The 18,763-nt window shown below is 41.9% G+C and overlaps 1 protein-coding gene and 1 pseudogene across 2 annotated transcripts in view; both read right to left on the bottom strand.

Annotated features, from left to right (window-relative positions):
• Positions 1–4,197: 4,197 nt before the first annotated feature.
• On the bottom strand, positions 4,198–5,611 carry LOC120240733 (annotated as a pseudogene).
• A 1,647-nt stretch (positions 5,612–7,258) lies between these two features.
• The window catches only part of IQGAP2 (IQ motif containing GTPase activating protein 2), a 297,777-nt gene continuing 286,272 nt past the window's right edge, over positions 7,259–18,763 (bottom strand). For both annotated transcript variants that reach the window (XM_039245540.1, XM_039245541.1), the window contains 4 exons: positions 17,339–17,499; positions 15,242–15,379; positions 14,103–14,211; positions 7,259–8,207 (listed from right to left, as the gene is read on the bottom strand). In XM_039245540.1, coding sequence (XP_039101471.1) covers positions 8,094–8,207; positions 14,103–14,211; positions 15,242–15,379; positions 17,339–17,499 — 522 coding nt within the window. In that variant the 3' untranslated portion in view covers positions 7,259–8,093. The remainder of the gene's footprint in view (positions 8,208–14,102; positions 14,212–15,241; positions 15,380–17,338; positions 17,500–18,763) is intronic.

Here is an 18,763-nt window from a genome sequence, read left to right as displayed (position 1 = left end):
AACCCTTTAGATGATCTGCCTGCTTCAGGTATTATGGTTACGGCTCCTCTATTTGAAGCCTTCCAAAAATAAGATATTCCAAGAACTTCCTTAGTAATTTCTTTTTGGAAGATAACGGTGGTGATACCAGGGCTCATATCTCATATGAAATAAAATCAAATTGTTTTCAAACTAGGTGTGACATACCACAGATTCTGTGCAGATATCTCCATCTTTGTTTTTGAAGCAAACAGGTCTGTAATCGAGGTACAAGCTAGTCAATAGGAGACCCATTTCTGCCTTTTGTTGTTACAAACCTGCACTGGTATTTTGAGTTTAGAAATAAATTCTTATAATGGGTCAACAAATGTCTTTCCACTAATTATACCATGGCTAGAATGCTGGACTATCCCTGTGGTTGGGGTGCTAAAAAAAGGTCAAATTCAGTATCTATTAAAAAGAAAGCAACTATAGAAATTTCTGCTCCAGTGTTATAAGGTGAATTCAGGGGCACCTGGGTGGCTTAGTCGGTTAAGCGTCCGACTTTCGCTTAGGTCATGATCTCGCGGTTCGTGGGTTCGAGCCCCGCGTCAGGCTCTGTGCTGACTGCCAGCTCAGAGCCTGGAGCCTATTTCAGAGTCTGTATCTCCCTCTCTCTCTGACCCTCCCCTGCTCGTGCTGTGTCTCTCTCTCTCTCCTAGAAATAAATAAAACATTTAAAAAAAAATTCTTTTAAGGTGAATTCAGCATCTTTCACTTCTCCTATTCGTATTCTGTATTGGTCTCGGTTTTCCAAAAAAAAAAAAACAAACAAACCAACAATCTATATCCATGTATCATCTATCTGTATCTCTTGTATACATATAAGAGAAGATTTGTCACAGGACTGGCTCGCAGGGTCTGAGAAGTTCCCACACCCCCTGGCTGCGAGCTGGAGCACCACGGCAGCTGGTGGTATAGTTCAATCCCAGCCCAAAGGCCAGAGGACCAGGGGAGCTAATTGCATGACTCCCAGTCTGAGACTGGTGTAAATTCCAGAGTCCGACGCCTGAGAACCTGTATAGGGCAGAAGACCGAAGGCCCAGCTCAAGAGGGGAGGGAGGGGGACGGGGGAGGGGAGCAGGAAGGAGAGGTTTTGCCTTCCTGTGCCCTTCTGTATTCGAGCTCTCAGCAGATGAGATGACGCCTGTCCTCAGAGGTGAAGGGATCATTACACAGGCTATGCCTTCAAAAGGTAATCCCTTCTGGAAACACTCTCACAGACACATCCAGAAATAGTGTTTTTTAACCAGTTATCTGGGCATCCCTTAGCCCTATCAAATGGACACATAACATTAACCATCACACCGTCCCTTGTATTTTAGGTCAGAGATTTTATGCTCTAAGGCATCCTAGAAAATCTGTATGAACTCCTTTATTTGGAGACTGAGATGAGAGCACATGTGTTGTTAGACTGAGAGAGTCCATTCATGGCGGGCTAAGCTAAAGCAATACTCCTGAGGGACAGTGGGGTGGTGAGGTCTGCTTTCTTCTCAGCCCATCAGGGAATCAGCCTTCTGAGTCTCCCCGTCTGCACCACGTACGAGGCATGGCCAGGCTCAGGACTTCCAACAGTGGCTAAAACAGTCTCTGTCCTCTGGAATTCGGGGATGACTTGTGAGGGCTCTCTTTTAACGTGTTACTAAATCCAGGTTTTGGTAACAGAGGCGATAGGCTTTCAAAAGCTCATCAGCAGTATACCATCCATTCTCAGCAGGGCCTCTTGAAATACAGGCACCTATCACCATTCAGAGTTCTGTGGTTCACCTCTGGGAACATTTGAGGAGTACCACAAATCCCTACTCAACCGCGGCCAAAGTTGTAAGAATTACATCACGAACAGCCCCTCTAATTAGAACCCAACCACACACACATACACCAAAATACACATGATATTTCTGGTCGTTCGCTGACTTAAGGGAGGTATGTCATGTCAGACAAGGGTCACACTGAGGTGGTCTCTCTCTTTACCACGAACTTCCAAACTATTAAGTATGCGCAGGTTTCCCTCTCCCGGAGATTCCTAGGACGCATTGTTTGACAGGAGCTAGAATGCAGCTTAAGGTCTAGGTGCTAAAAGGTGCAGTTCAAGGGAGCATGGACCCTCAACCTTCCAACCAAATTCCATTTTTGTAATCGTGGAAACATGACCGGCAAAGGAGTCAGCTGTACAAAAGTCAAGTTATAGTTTCAGTTGCTAAGGGTTTCAAAAGCAGAAGAAAATATTTTCTTCTTCCCACTAAGAAAAGCTATGAGCTCTGCAGAGGAAGCTGGTGAAGGGTAGCAAAGTGAGCCACTCCAAAACATGCCTTTGTGGCATTTGGCTTATTTTAAAGTGTTTATTTTGCGAACCTACTGACCCAGGGGAAGCTCTGAAAAGAGAAGTCATCCTTTTGTAATGGCAGTTTACGTGTTTAAAGAGATTTTACATTGGAAAGGGAGGGTGTACCAGGAAGAAAGCTATTATCAGACATTCCTTCTTCACCTGGCTTATCTTCCAGGTGGGGCAAATTCGAGCAAACATTTCCTCTTCTCACTTTCCCCTGAATTGCACCCTCCAGCCCCCACCATCCTTCTTTTGTCTTTTTTTTTAAATGTATGTTTATCTTTTGTCTTCAGCCAAAGATAGTAAGGTGGGGGCTGGGGCTGTTTTAAGGAGTGTTTCTCAGTTTTCCTATGTATACATGAAGTATGCATTTAAACTTGTATTTGTTTTTTTCTTGATAATTTATCTTGAGAGAGCGAGAGGGGAGTGTGGGGAGGGGCAGAGAGGGAGAGAATCCCAAGCAGGATCCATGCTCACCATGGAAGTTACAACCGCGAGATCATGACGTGAGCCGAAATCACGAGTCGGATACTTAACTGACAGAGCTCCCAGGCACCCCTCTCTTGATAATTCACTACAGAGTGTCTCAGCCAAGAACTCAGAAGGAGAGAGGGAGAATTATTTTTCTTCCTCTACACTGGTTAGGAGTCTTTACTGGCTCAGGGTTATAAGGCGCAACTGTCCACTGGCTTGGGGTTCAGTGCTCCTGGGAGGGGAATAAGCCTTGGCTCCAACCAGCTCTACATCCATACCTCTGTTGGCTTCCTCTTCTTCATGCTCCACCGCATTTCTCCCTCTCTGGGTCACCTATTCATTCCCGTGCCTTAAAAATCTCAAGTAGCAATTGGTAGTATCTTCAACAAAAGCCTTACCATGTGGGCCAAGGCAGAGGAAACATGCAGTGCTTTCCTTGAGGGTGCGTGCATGATATGGAAGTTTATATTAATACAGATAAGACTCCAGCATAATGTTCAGTGTTGGCATAAGACAAACTCCCTTCAGAGATACTGTGAAAGGTTAGCTTTTGCCTCTAAATACTTTTCCTTAACTTTGGTTCCTTCTACACATTTCCACTAAAAATCTTTCCCGGAGCACAGAGGAGGAAGCTTAACCTACCTCCCACTGTCCCTGGATCGTGTTCCTCGCATAACATAACTGCAGGGAAGATGAGGTTTCTTCACAAGATGGCCCTTAACTCTATGTTTATTTGATCCCTTTTAGGTATGCAGGTCTGTGTTAAGGTGAGCGCATTAAAAAAAAATGTACACACTCACAAACTGTTAAGATAGTGAGCATTTTGACAGAGCATTCCCTCCCCCCCTTTTTTTCCCTCATGAAACTTTTGCTTTAATGGGTCTCTAAATGCTGTGACAGATTTTTGGTCAAGTTATTTCCATAAAAAATTACTGATTTTAAAACTAATACTGATTTTAAAACTAATAACTTAAAACTGCCACACACACAAAGCAAATGGTCCACAAAACATTCTTTCTTCTGAAGGTTTTATGGTGCATTGTTATCAATAACCAGTCTTTTACTATTAAACTTAAGTGGCCAATTGACACAAACAGTTGGGACCATTCTCCCACCAGTGATTAAGACTGGGGTGGCAGAGGGGCATCTGGGTAGCTTGGTTGGTTAAGCGTCCGGCTTTGGCTCAGGTCACGATCTCACGGTTCATGGGTTCGAGCCCTTCATCGGGCTCTGTGCTGCCAGCTCCGAGCCTGGAACCTGCTTTGGATTCTGTGTGTCCCTCTCTCTCTCTCTCTGCCCCTCCCCCACTCAGTCTCTCGCTCTCAAAAATAAAGATTAAAAAAAAAAAAGACTGGGGTGGCAGGTGTTGGGGATAATATTCACTTAGCTTTCTGAGCTTTCTGCACAGACGTGGTGATCTTGCCAGCTCCAGCTGCCTTCTTGTCCACTGCTTTGATGGCAGTCCACTGCTTAGATGACACGCAAAGCAACCATCTGTCTCAGGTCATGAACAGCAAAACAGCCCAGAGGAGGACAGTCAGAGAAGCTCTCGCCACACATGGGCTTTCCAGGAACCGTATCAACACTGCCAACAGCACCAGACTTCAAGAACTTGGGACCATCTTTCAGCTTTTCTTCAGAATGACGACCAGTCTTCTCCTTCCTCTCAGGGAACTTACAGGCGATGTGAGCTGTGTGACAGTCCAGCACAGGTTCATAGCCGGCACTGATTTAGCCTGGATGGTTCTGCATAATCACCTGATCTGGAAGCCAACGGCTTCCATTGGTGGGTCATTTTTTGCTATCACCAGCCACATGGCCACGACCATTGACAGATGTGTTCTTGACATTGAAGTCCACGTTGTCCCCAGGAAGAGCCTCATTCAGAGCTTCATGGTGCCTTTCAATAGACTTTACTTCAGCCGTAACACTGACTGGAGCAAAAGTGACCACCATGCTAGCTTTAAGAACACCGGTTTTCACTCGACCCACAGGGACAGTACCAATACCACCAATTCCATAGACATCTTCGAGGGGCAGGTGCAAGGGCTGGTCAGCTGGACGAGCTGGTGGTAGAATGCGGTCCAGAGCTTCAAGCCGTGTGGTTCCAATGGCACTGTCATCTTCACTGGTGACTTTCCATCCCTTGAACCAAGACGTGTTAGTACTTGGCTCCAGCAAGATGTCACCATTCCAACCAGAAATTGGCACAAATGCTACTGTGTCAGGGTTATAGCCAATTTTCTTACCGTAGGTGCTGACTTCCTTAACGATTTCCTCGTATCTCTTCTGGCTGTAGGGTGGCTCAGTGGAATCCAAGAGTAAGTTGTTTTACACCCAGTGTGTGAGCCAGAAGGGCATGCTCATGGGTTCACCTGCTTCAAATTCGCCAACACCAGCATTAACAATCAGGACAGCACAGGCAGCGTGAGATGTGTAATCATACTTTCGATAAAGTCTCTGTGTCCTGGGGCATCCATGATGGTCACAGAGGACTTCCTGGTCTTGAATTTCCACAGGGACAGATCAATGGTGATACCAAGTTCACGTTCGGCTTTCAGTTGATCCACGACTCAGGTATACTTGAAGGAGCCTTTTCCCATCTCAGCAGCCTCCTTCCCACATTTTTACATACTTTTTTTTTTTTCTTGTCGCTCCTACCACACGTGTAGATCACATGACCGGCAGGGGTAGGCTGGCCCAAATCTACATGTCCAACGACTACGATGTTGATATGAGTCTCTTCCTTTCCCATTTTGGCTTAGGTTTAGCGGTGGTTTTCTTGACACCTGTCTTCTGACGGCAAACCTATTGCAAAAAAGTTCTCTTTGTTAAAAATATGTATAGCAGCACACAATCACTAAAGTGGCAGATTCTACTTTCAAAAATTTGAACTTTCTGGGGTGCCTGGGTGGCTCAGTCAGTTAAGTGTCTGACTCTTAATTTTGGCTTGGGTTATGATCTCATGGTTCATGAAACTCAGCCCTGTGTCAGGCCCAGTATTGACAGCATAGAGCTGGCTTGGGATTCTCTCTCCTCTCTCTGGTCCTGCCTCCCTCTTTACTCTCTCTCTCTCAAAAGAAAAAAAAAAACTTAAAAACTTGAACTTTCCGAGTTCTATTAATTTCACACTAAAACTTAAAGTTCAGGGGTGCCTGGCAGCTCGGTCGGTTGAGTGTCTGGCTTTGGCTCAGGTCATGATCTCTCAGTTCGTGATTTCGAGCCCCGCGTTGCATTTTGTGCTGACAGCCAGCTCAGAGCCTGGAGCCTGTTTTGGATTCTGTGTCTATCCTCTCTCTCTCTGACCCTCCCCTGCCCACGATGTCGCTCTCTCTCAGAAATAAATAAAAAACATTAAAAAAAATAAAGGTAGATTGTTTTAAAAAAATAAATAAAACTTAAAAGTTCATTTTTATCAAATGTGCTTAAGTTACACTTTCTCAATGCTCTGTACTCCCTATGAAAAATAAAGCCTGTTGAATGAATGAACAGAATACCAAGTATTGGGGGCTCCAGCCCGAGAGTCTGGATCACTATGGTCATGAAGATAGCTAACCTGTCCCCAGAAATCACTCTTTTATTAATAGTACCACATCTCTCTTATCCCAGCTTTTATTTTTTTAAAAATTTCTTTAGTTTTGAGAGAAAGAGAGCAGGGGAGGGGCAGAGAGAGGGAGAGAGAGAGAATCCCAGGCAGGCTCCACACCATCAGTGCAGAGCCCCAAGTGGGGCTTGAACCCACGAACTGCGAGATGATGCTCTGAGGCAAAACCAAGAGTCACATGCTTAACTGACTGAGCCACCCAGGTGCCCCACCCCAGCTTTTAATTGAGTACAGGGCTCCCTAGTTAACAGACCTTATTTCCCAGGTTCTAGTGAAGGTAGCTGTGGCCACGTGACTAAGTTTTGGCCAATCAGACGTAAGCAGGAGTGACTCAAGTGACTTAAAACAAAATGGCATGCCTTGGACTTCTTCCCCCTTTGGTGATAAGGACAGAGTCAAGTGGCCAGCCTGGGTCCCTAGATAATCTTGTGGGCCTTCTCACCTCTGAAGTGCTGAATTTGGGAAAAACAAACTTCTCTCTTATTCCAGCCACAGGATTTTTTGTTGTTTTTAAGTTTATTTTGAGAGAGAGCACGTACTTGAGCAGAGGAGGAGCAGAGAGAGAGGGAGACAGAGAATCCTAAGCAGGCTCTGCACTGACAGCGCGGGGCTCGATCTCACAAATCACCTGAACTGAAAGCGACAGTTGGACGCTTACCTGACTGAGCCACGCCGGTGCCCCAGCCACACGGTTTTGGATCCCTTGGTCACAGCAGTGTAGCCGGCATCATACCAAGTCTAGCTGTTGGCATGTTGCTTTCTTTCCGGACCAGCCCCATCAAGAACCTTCTACCCACTAAATGATTTAGATGTATTAAGACAACTAAAAAGCCCAATTTGTGTAATTCAGTAACATTTATTTTACATAAAACAATTTTCAAAGAATACATTTAAAAACCATCTTGATACTGATTTTATTGCATTACAAAATATTGAGAGGCACAATTGAAGTATTCAAATAAACTGTGAGGGGTTGAGGTGGGGGCTTATGATCACTATCCATGGTGCTCCTTAGTCGCTTAAAGGCTCTGGGAACAAGGGCCTTTACCACGAGGCAGTAGTGCACTTATTTAGTAGGAATAAATCACATAAAATATATACTTTTATACAGAAAGTGTTATTGTATTTTCACTTTCAATTACTTATAAAAACTTCATTTTGAATTGCACAAAAGATCTTTAAAATTGGTAACTCCCAGAAGGCAGGGCTTAGAATGAAGTATCTGTGTAAATAATTCATTACAAATAATTAGGTTTCCTTTTCTCCACAGATAAGAAAAAAAATCTATGAAGAATTGCATTATTCAGATGAGACATTTAAAATAATTTTTCATAGGAAAATAGGTTTCCAGATTCATCCCTAAGTCAGCTAAACTTATTTTCTCCCTACTATGAAACAAATCACAGAATGCCAAAGTCTGAAATCAGAGTACCTATACCACAGCATAATGTGGAAGTGTTTCCATTAATTCATTTTTTGTATCATTCTACCAAAGTATCAAATATTAAAAAGGCACATGGGTACATTCTTCAGAACAGTTTTGGTCATTAAAAAAAAAAAAAACACCACACATGTATAAGCAGTGATTTCAATCATGTTTAACAACAAAAATATTAAGCAGATTCATCTCAATCCATGTGACACAGATCCCATGAAATTTGTGTAGGCACTTCACTTTCCATAGAATTTCTTGTTCAGCAGGTATATTAGAAGGTTTACATTCACTTTAACCTTATCAAACATCTTCATTACAGCTACTCCTTCATACTGCATCTGAAGTAAATCCTGAAATTGTAAGGAACGTCATTAGACCTCAGACTTGACATTTTGCACACTTGAAAACTTTCTTTTCTTTTAAAAATTTTTTTTATGTTTATTTTTTGAGAGAAACAGAGCGTGAGTGGGGGAAGGGCAGAGAGAGAGCGGGAGACACAGAATCTGAAGCAGGCTCCATGCTCTGAACTGTCAACACAGAGACTATGTGGGGCTCGAACTCAATGACCAGGAGATCATGACCTGAGCTGAAGTTGGATGTGTAACCAACTGAGCCGTCCAGGTGCCCCTTAGAAAACATTCTAGAAGAATCTGTTGACAAAAATAGATTCCGTTGACCTCGGGGGGTGGGGGGGGATGGATGTTAAACTTTAGTGTGCATCAGAATTATCTGGTTAAAACACAAGCTAGTTAAAACACAAATTGTTGGGTCCAGTGCACTGGAAGTTCTGACTTTGTAGCTCTGGGGAGTGGCCCAAGAATACGCATTTTAACAAGTGCCCATGTGATGATGGCACTGGTGGCCTGAGTGCCATACTTTGAGAAACACTTACCTAAATGAAAGAAAACAGATTTTTAGAAGTGATGAGCACTACATGAAAGAAAACTATCAAGTTAATATCAGATGTATAATTATAATTTTTAAAAATTATTACTTTTAGAGGGAGAGCATACACATGGTGGGGGGGCAGGCAGAGGGGGGAAAGACAGAATCTTAAGCAGGCTTCACACTCAGTGCAGACCCCCACATGGGGCTGGATCTTAGGACCCTGAGATCATCATCTAAGCTGAAATCAAGAGTCTGTCTGCTTAACAGACTGAGTCACCCAGGACGCCACCTAACTATAATTTTAATTGAAAAATTCAGAATACAGATAATCCAGCAGGATTGGCCATATCTTTTAGAACAGTGGTGCTTCTTTTTCTTTCTTTCTTTCTTTTTTTTTTTTTTGAAAGAAAGAGAGGGCACAAGTGAGTGACAAGGAAGAGAGAGGGGAGGAAAGGAGGAAGAGAGATGGGGGGGAGAGTGAATGGAGGAGAGACAGAGGTGGAGAGGGAGAAAGAGGGAATCGAGCTCATCCGCTATGGGGTTCAACCTCATGAACCGTGAGATCATGACCTGAGCTGAAGTCAGATGCTTAACCGACTGAGCCCCCCAGGCGCCCCAGGAACAGTGGTGTTTTCTAAAGTGGAGTGAGCAAGGCTATCCTTTGGGGGTCAAAAAGATATTGAGAGCTCCTAGTTATTATTTTCTCTTATTCTTTCAACATTTAAATTTTGTATATATATTTCATAAAGTATATTTTGAGCATAGTAGTAGGAACATGTATACTTTATAAATAAGTATGTAAAATGGGCATAAATAAATGCTCATGTTATTTACTGAAGTTGTGTGCTAGAAATTTGGGGACTACTGTACAAAGCTGGTCTTTCCTGATCTAGACTACTTTCTGTTCCTGTACGGAGAACAAGCCCTTATTCTCAAGTCAGTCTATCATTGTGTGTTTCACTGCCACCATAAATAAAGGAGATCAACTCTTGTTCAAATTAGTAACTGGGTCACACGAGTCATATGCATGAGATTCAGCACAATGTTCGCAACAACGTAGACAGGGGGTCTTCCCCAAATAGAAGGTATCATTCTTGAACTGCCCTAGGCTAATACCCAGACCTCATTTTCTTATTCCTAGCTCTAGAAACTTCTTGGTTCCTTTTTTTAAAAAATTGTAAAAATGTTTTATTTTATTATTTTGAGGGGGGGGAGAGAGAGAGAGAGAGAGAGAGAGAGAGAGAGAGAGGAGAGGGAGAGAGAATGCCAAGCAGGCTCTTCAGTGTCAGTGCAGAGACTGACGTTGGGTTTTATCCCATGAACCATGAGATCATGCCCTGAGCTGTTAACAAGAGTCAGATGCTCTGCTCTACTGACTGAGCTAGCTGGATGCTTAAAGCAGTAATATTTAATAGAAAAATTGAAACTAGTAACATGGTTAGGGACCTCTTCCATAAAAGGAGGTCACACAGTAGACTGATCTATCCTCAGAAGTCACATAGTAGACTGATGGGGATGGGAGGGGCTTCTTTCTGAGCTTCCCTTGTAAAACTCTTGGGGCAACATGGAATCCATTCAGCAAAGGTTCTAAAAGTGCCCCGCCACTGCCTGCCAAATCTGCTATCAGCAACACTCTTCCGCTCTTGCCTTTTGCTTGGGACCATGTTTTCTACTGTTGCCTATAACTATAACTGAGCCTAGACCTTGCCGGGAACACTCCTTGATTGACAGCACTTGGCTGGAAGTATTAATAAAACCCCAATGAGTATGGGCCATACTCTAAGCTTGGAATAAACATTGGATTCACAATTAAAAAAAAAAAAAAAAAAAAAGAGTCAGATGCTCAACCAACGAAGCCACCCAGGTGTCCCAGGAAACTTCTTGGTTCTTAATGATAATGTCTTGTATCGATATAAAGCAAGGCCACCTGCAGAAGTTGGAATCATTTTTGAGAGAACTTTAGCTGTTCCCAGCTTCCTCCTCCACTTCCTCACATTCCTCCAACTGTACTGAAAGTGAGACACACCTGCAAGTGTCTGCAGGGGAATTAGCTAGGCCCCCAAGGTGAGGAGCAAAGATAATGATCGTACTTGTGGACGGGAGATCAGATTTGAGACTTAGCCCCACCATTTGCTATCTTACAAACTTGCAACATCACACAACCTCTCTGAAGTTGTTTTGTGTAAACTAGGACAACACTGCTAATTTCACAGGGGTGCTATTGGGCAGAGGAGATCAAAGCCCACAAGCCATTTGTAGGCCTCCCCTTGCTTTGTCAAGATCAACTGGAATCCTGTGAGAGGAGCAATGGAGCAGAATGATGAAGAGCTTGGACTCCAGCTGCCTCCTGTATAATGGACTCCCTACACCTCAGTTCTTCATCTGGGAAGGTAACAGTGCCAGCCTTGTAGCCCTGGATAAACACTGAGCATTATTTGTGTAAGCAGAACATCTTAGGTCACACCCTCCTGTGAGGTATCCTGCCGACATCTATAGGATACAATTAGGATATAATCTTTAGGAACTGAGGAAAGAGTGGGGAAAAGAAGACCTAGAAACGTAATGTTAGAAGGGACCTCGTTCATAGCAGCATTCTCAACAATAGCTAAAACATGGAAAGAGCCTAAGTGTCCATCAACGGACGAATGGATCAAGAAGATGTGGTTTATCTATACCATGGAATACTCCATGGCAATGAGAAACAATGAAATCTGGCCATGTGTAGCAACATGGATGGACCTTGAGGGTGTTCTGCTGAGCGAAATAAGTCAGGCAGAGAAGGACAAATATCACATGTTTGCACGTATAGGAGGATTAGGAGGAACTTAACTGAGGACCATGGGGGAGAAGAAAGGGGGAAATGGTGGGGGAAAGGGAGAGAGGCAAACCATTAGAGACTCTTGAATGCTGAGAAACAAACTGAGGACTGATGGGTTAGGGGGGAGGGAGGAGATGGGCATGGAGGAGGGCACTTGTGGGGATGAGCACTGGGTGTTATATGGAAACCAACTTGACAATAAACTATTTGTAAAAAACAAAATTTAAAAAAATTAAAAAAAAAAGAAGGGACCTCACTTAGTCTTCTTAGAAATTTCTGTCTTTTTGCCAGTTCTTGTCTCACACTAAAGACATGGTCATCAGTAATTCACTTGTTAATGTAATTGAAAGCTGTAAGCATCAGAAGTCTGACTTTAGTAGCTCTTAGATGCTGGACTGTCTACTGGGGCATTCAACCCGTAGAGGGTGTAATGCTCTGTTGTCATCATCTTGAAATGATCAATAATTCAGAATAAGGGGCTGTACATTTTCATTAAAACATTTTTTAAATGTTTATTTATTTTTGAGAAACACAGAGCATGAGCAGAGAAGGGGCAGAGAGAAAGGAGAGACAGAATCTGAAGCAGGCTCCAGGCTCTGAGCTATCAGCACAGAGCCCGACGTGGGGATCGAACTCATGAACCATGAAATCGTGACCTGAGCTGAAGTCAGATATGCAACCAACTGAGCCATCCAGGCACCCCTTTTTTTTTTTTTAATTTAAAAAAAAATTATTTATTTATTTTTCTGTTTTGTTTTTCATTTTCATTTTGTACCAAGCCTTGCAAATTATGTAGTTAGCCCCGGTGATATGTTAACGACTTTAAAAGTCTGGGCTGTATTAGCCACCTGTATGCAGCTCAGGAGTAACATTTCACAATCAATTCTGTGTACAGATGAACAACATACTGAAACCTTAATGAAGGAGCAAGTGAAGCTTGGTATTTGCACCAGTGTTCAAAGGAAGTGCCCGGGAATTCCTGAGGCCTCTCTGAACAGGTGTCTCCTGGTCACTTGGGATTCATCTGTCCAGTTGATGCTGATTGGTCTTGGGTCATTTCCTTCGTGACAAACACAGGATACATTTTTGCCACTTCTAAAGAACAATGACTAATGAAGGCAGCTCCCTAGGAGCACTTTCTTTACTCTTCCCACATTTATCTAGGTGGCAGAGAAAGTGACTCAAACTTTTCAGTTAAACTGTTAGATGGCTACAATTAGTGATGTTTAAAAATAAGGTAGAAAATTATATTGTTTACTTATGTATACTCTTCATAATTACGTATTATCTTTCCTTTTCTCTCTGAACTCTAATTCACTTCATTATCTCAATGGCCCCTATCAGACTCCTTTAGTTCTTGATTTTCTTTGTAAGCTACAAGCAACGCTAGACGGGAAAGAAGGGCATTGGCATTTGCTCCTAGGAGGGGGCAATCATCTCAGGGTTCTCAGCCGGGGCTCAGCAGCCAGTGAGGCTAGAACTTGTCCCTTGCAAGGTGTGCGGAGATGGTGTGCGGAGATAAATACAGGACACCTGGGTACCATTTTACTAGTAGTTTGGGACCCAGGTAAATTTTAGGTGTTATTTCCACTGAAAATCCCTTAAGTGAAAAAGAAAAACTCAATTGCGTCTTTTAATTGATCCTTTGCTAAGGATTAAGAGCTTGGCCGGAGGTGAACTTGAACATGTGGTTGTGCTCTCCTTTCATTTTTTCTTTCTTGTTCTTTTTGGGCATAGAAACTGGATGCCTCTGTTCAAGTCTATTTGGCTTAAATGTGGTTCTCACAAGGAAACGGCAAAAATTCAGACCGTAGAAAACATTTTTCTACTTGTTGCAACTATGTTGCACAACGTCTTATGTGCGTAAGCACTTAAAAAGATTTAATCAACTAATGTAAAAATGATTCTAAGAAGGAGGAAGAAGGAGAAATAAAGTCAGGAAAGTTCCAATCCTGGGCATATGTAGTCTCAGAAAGAAATCCAAGCTTCTAATAAAAGAAAACTTTTGGGGCACCTGGCGGCTTAGTTCAGTTAAGCATCTGACTTTGGCTCAGGTCGTGATGTGACAGTTTGTGAGTTCAAGCCCCACAGTGGGCTCTCTGCTGTCAGCACAGAGCCTACTTCGGTTCCTCTGTCCCCCTCTCTTCTGCCGCTCCCCTGCTCACAGTATCTCTCATAAACAAACAAACAAATAAATAAAAACATTAAAAAATAAAAGTAAAAATAAAAAAAGAAAATTTTCCAGTCTTAATAGCTTTGGATACTTTTATACTATTTTTTCCCTCTAAGCATCAAAATGGAAACATGACAGAAAAACTGACTGCTATGGTTTGCCATCTGAGAGTGTTTCAAGTTCTACTATTTTGAAAAACCAGAGCTTTTAAAAAATCATCAAAGCTTAAAAGGCCAATATTGGCAAATAAGGCTTGCAGCGGTCTTCTGTTATACCTCTGTGTGGTCATGAAGAGTGCAAGCCAGGAGAGGCACAAATAACCCACATTATAAAACTCAGCCCCACTTTGCAGAAGTCCCAGCATACCTGAATATTGAGCTGTACCTTCTCCATCTCAACACCAAGGAATTTTGATCTGACATCAAAGATGCCCACATCTTCAGTAGATATGATATCAAATGTAACATTTTTAAACCTGGCGAAAAAAAGGACATTCATACGCGTTATTGCAAATATATGTGTTAACGCAATTCACTGACGGAATGCTTAGGAAAAGGTTCACGGGAAAATCCTAAGGAAGTCTCCCCAGCCTCCCATCGTTCCCCTTCCCTACTCTGCTCACTAAAACTAGATTTCATAGCTCTCGTTTAGACTGTAGCCTATAGCACCAAAGTAGATGCTTTATTACAGAAGAAATGCTATTAAATATGGTCCTTGCTCTTAGACAGCATAAAATATAGTTGGCATTAGGAGGTTCATAGAACATGAGAATTCAATACTGACTTCTGCTGAGAGGCCCACTGAATATTTTAGATGATTACTTCTACAGAAACTACAAAGATGAAGAAGCATTTTCTCTGAGTAGGTATAGTTGAGAGACAAGATCTGCTGGGAAAAACGGAACAGAAGCCAGGCCTGGCGGGAGGGCAGGGCGGGGGGTGGGGGGAATGTGGCTGCCCACAACAGTGATGGGGCACAAGGCTCACAGTTCCTGGAAAACAGAGAACCATCTGGCTGCTGGTGGGGGGCTGCGGAGGAGGGTTTCCATTTTCCCCTGTCCCTCAAACACACGCCAGTAGCACACTGCCAGAGTGGACCCAGGTGTTGGCACACAGTCGGTGGCTTTGAAATGAGAAAGATACTACTGCAAATAACTCTCATCTATCAAGACAAAAAAGACAGCCTTTCATTCTCGCTGCTATGACTCAGTTTTTCTGGAGGCAAACGGGAGGCTGGCAAATCCAAACGCACTGGGCCAGCCACGGGAAACATGGCCTGCTCAGCGCTTCATACAGCCCACGGCACCAGATGCTCAGGGTCTGATGGCAGACCAGAAGATTACAATACACGCACGTCCCCCCTGTTATCTGTAATCAGTGGTAAGCCTTGAAAAACCAAAGGAAGCCCTTTTCAAAGGCCACAGGAAACCCAAAGAAGTGAGTCAGATGTTATGGCAGCGATTAGAGGGTGTGTGCAATTCCATGCAGATTCCAGGTCGCACTCACTGGTTGGTCTGAAGGTCGTCTATCCCCAGTAGGACTCCCTTCTCGTGCAGCTTTGCAGCCGTGTACCTCACCGGCTTAGCTCTCTTCGTTCCTTTGGGTTCTCCTTTTCCATCTAGCTTAATTGACCTTCGGGAATTTCTGACAAAATAAGAATAAAGCATCTATTGTCACAATGGCAAACTCAGAGATTCTGGTGTCCACCGCTGTTCACGTTGGCTCCCACTGCACTGAGTATGAAATTTAAAAAAAAAAAATTTTTTAAACGTTTATCATTGAGAAAATGAGCATGAGTGGGGGAGGGGCAGACAGAGGGGGAAACACAGAATCTGAAAAGCAGGCTCCAGGCTCTGAGCTGTCAGCACAGAACCCGATGTGGGGCTTGAACCCACGAACCGTGAGATCATGACCTGAGCCAAAGTCGGACGCTCCGCCGAATGAGCCACCCAGGCGCCCCGGAGTATGAAACTTTTTATTCTGTGACAGCAAGGGACAGTTTTCCCTAGACTGTACAATCTCACTCTGCAATGTAAGAGAAAGCTATTAACAAAGTGACTGAACTCTGAATGACAGACTAATATTTTTCATAAAGCTTTATTTTCTCAGGCATACTAAGTGGCGATAGTAAGTCATTTTACAAGCACGTTTGGTTTCATAATATGGACTGTGTACTCCCAAGTAAAGGTATTGCTAGGACTGTTTTACTTTATTTAATAAATACTATGTGGCCAGCAATGTTCTAAGTGGCTTTATGAATATTACCTCACATTTGCAAAATCAACATTTCCATAGTGCTTTGAAATAAATAAATTCCTTTCTTATTACTTCATTTAGCTTTCATAATAATACTTGTGAGGCGGGTACTCTTATTGCCACCTTAAAGATGAGAAAATTGAAGCTATGGAGAAGTTTACTGGGCTGGGTTATGGATCACACAATGTAAGAAAAGAATTAGAACACAAATCTAGCTCGCCTAACTGCAAAACTTGTAAAATGCCTTCAAGTGGTTTCAAGTAAAAACAACCGCTGTAACAACCTTATTTCTACTGGGTATTATTAGCTTGATCAACTTCTTCCTTTCAGGAACACAGTGAAAGTAATTTATAGGCTTCAAGCGAATGAATTAAAATTCAGAACTAGTGGGGCCCAAATAAAGGAGGTTTAAATTTGGTTATTTCCCTTCATCAAATCTTCTATGATTAATGCAAATGATTATTCCATACAGCACTATTTCTTACTGTCAGTCTGACTACACCAATTACATGAAAATATCATATTACATATTTAATGGGTAACTAAAATTTGATTAGTATCAACCAAAGAATACTCATTAAAAGTGGCTCTGTTGTGCATAAAAATACTTGTAATATGTATGCTAATGGATAATTATGGGAAACTGCCAAATTTTGTCTTTTATGTAAATAATAATTAAAAAAATTTTTTAATGTTTATTCATTCTGGAGAGAGAGACACACACAGACTGTGAACAAAGGAGGGGAGGAGAGAGAGGGAGACAAAGAATCTGAAGTAGGCTCCAGGTTCTGAGCTGTCAGCACAGAGCCCAAATGTGGGGATTGAACCCATGAACCGTGACATTATGACCTGAGCCGAAGTCATATGCTTAACCAACTGAGCCACCCAGGCAGCCCATCAATAATAAGTTTTTAAAACCACTAAGTAATTTAAAATCATTAGGCTGTATTCTGCTATTAGCAAATACCTGACTTATCTAAACGTGTTTACTGTAAATATTAAAAAAATAAGAGTAGCTTTTAATTCTTTTAATCATAGTGTTTGGTCTCTTTGAGTAAAAGAGACCAAAGGGAAAACGAGAGTGCTTCTCTAAGCATTAAAGCTACTTGTGTAAAATACAACAGGTTGAACTACATGAATTTCAGTGCTGATGGGCACTTAAAAAGTTTCTAAATGCACTCCTGACTTCTTAGATCCCAGTAGCAAAATCACAAAATCGAGATTCTGGTTTTTTGGTTATAAAATAAACCAATGAATTTGCTTCCAAACCCCATCATCCAGGTGTGCAAAATAATTGACAGCCATATAAATCATGACATTATAAATGGATATATGACTTTAACTTACCGTCTTTTTAAGTTGTCTAAGCAAGTCTTTATGTAGGTGTCATAATAATTAATTTGCTCTTCATAAAATGCCGCCTTCTCATTAAGTGCATTCAGGGTCTGCTGAAGTTTTGCCAATTCAGCTTTTCGAAGCTTACGATGTATTCTTTGATTTCGAATGTCCTTAAAAAAAAAGTAAAGGCTATGATATGACATTTAAGAAGTTCACTTTATGATATTGCCAATTTGGGACCAAGAAGAATGTTGACTATCAAGTAAGTCACTATTTGTGACAGTTAACCTGTAACTTCCCTTAGTCACCTTATTTTAATGCTTTTTTTTAAAAAAAAATATATTTTTTAAGTTTAACTTAAGCAATCTCTACAACCCAACATGGGGCTTGAACTTACCACCCAGGATCAAGAGCTGCATATTTTACCAAGTGAGCTAGCCAGGTGCCCCGTTATTTCTGCAAACTACGGTGTTCACCCCCTTCCTTAATTCATGTTAGCAGAGTTGCTAAAATTTATTTTTGTCTTGATGGAAAAGAAGAGAAGCATTTTTAGAATAAGCATACAATTAAATAGTGTTTTAAAAGGGGCACCAGGAAGACTATACTAGGAGACAGCAATTTCTTCAAAATGTTTTCAACATTCCACTTTGAAGAATACTTTACCTGAAAAGGTTTACATGCAATTATTGCATTCATTTTAGAAATAAGTAAAGAAAAAAAAAATGCATTTTTAAATCTGGGGAATATTTCTTTCCTTTTCTTTTTTCTTTTCTTTTCCTTTCCTTTATTTCCTTTTCTTTTCTTTTCTCCCTCCCTCCCTCCCTCCCTCCCTCCCTTCCTTATCTGGGAAATATTTCTGAAGGTGTGCAAAAACAACTGAGCTCTCAACACTGATTGGCAAGATTGAGCTTTGGTGACTATTGCTTGGATTTAAATAGAATTCCTAGAACATCGAGTCATTCCAGCTACTCACAAATTACAAGAGCTATGCTCTATTTAACCTTATAAGACATAAGATTTATTTGTAATTCTAACTGGTAAATCATGAAAATGGTGCTTGTTTAATATTATTTTCCCTATGTGGACAAATGAAAAACATTCCCCTAGGAATCCAGACAGACATACACATACCCTTAAGTAAAAATTGTCCATTAACATAATCTTTTGGAGGATAACTTCAGGACAGCCTTTTTTCAAAGGCAAAAACATTAATTTCTTTATTATATGTTCGCAAAGAGAAATATTTTCCACCCCAGATCTATAGAAAGAAATGTGGCTTCCCGTGAGTCACTTAGGCTAGGAGGAGTGAGCCTATACTGCAAGAAGTGACTATAACTTTCCATGCACAAAAGAAACAGAGTTGATTTTCCACCAAGAAGGTATGATAATTTATTTATTTTTTTTTCTGATCACTTAACTGCTTTGAACCTCCAG

This window comes from Hyaena hyaena, unplaced genomic scaffold, assembly GCF_003009895.1.
Source record: "Hyaena hyaena isolate Hyena2069 unplaced genomic scaffold, ASM300989v1 scaffold_260, whole genome shotgun sequence".
NCBI classification, from domain to species: Eukaryota; Metazoa; Chordata; class Mammalia; order Carnivora; family Hyaenidae; genus Hyaena; species Hyaena hyaena.
This window is presented reverse-complemented; position numbering and strand designations above follow the sequence as displayed.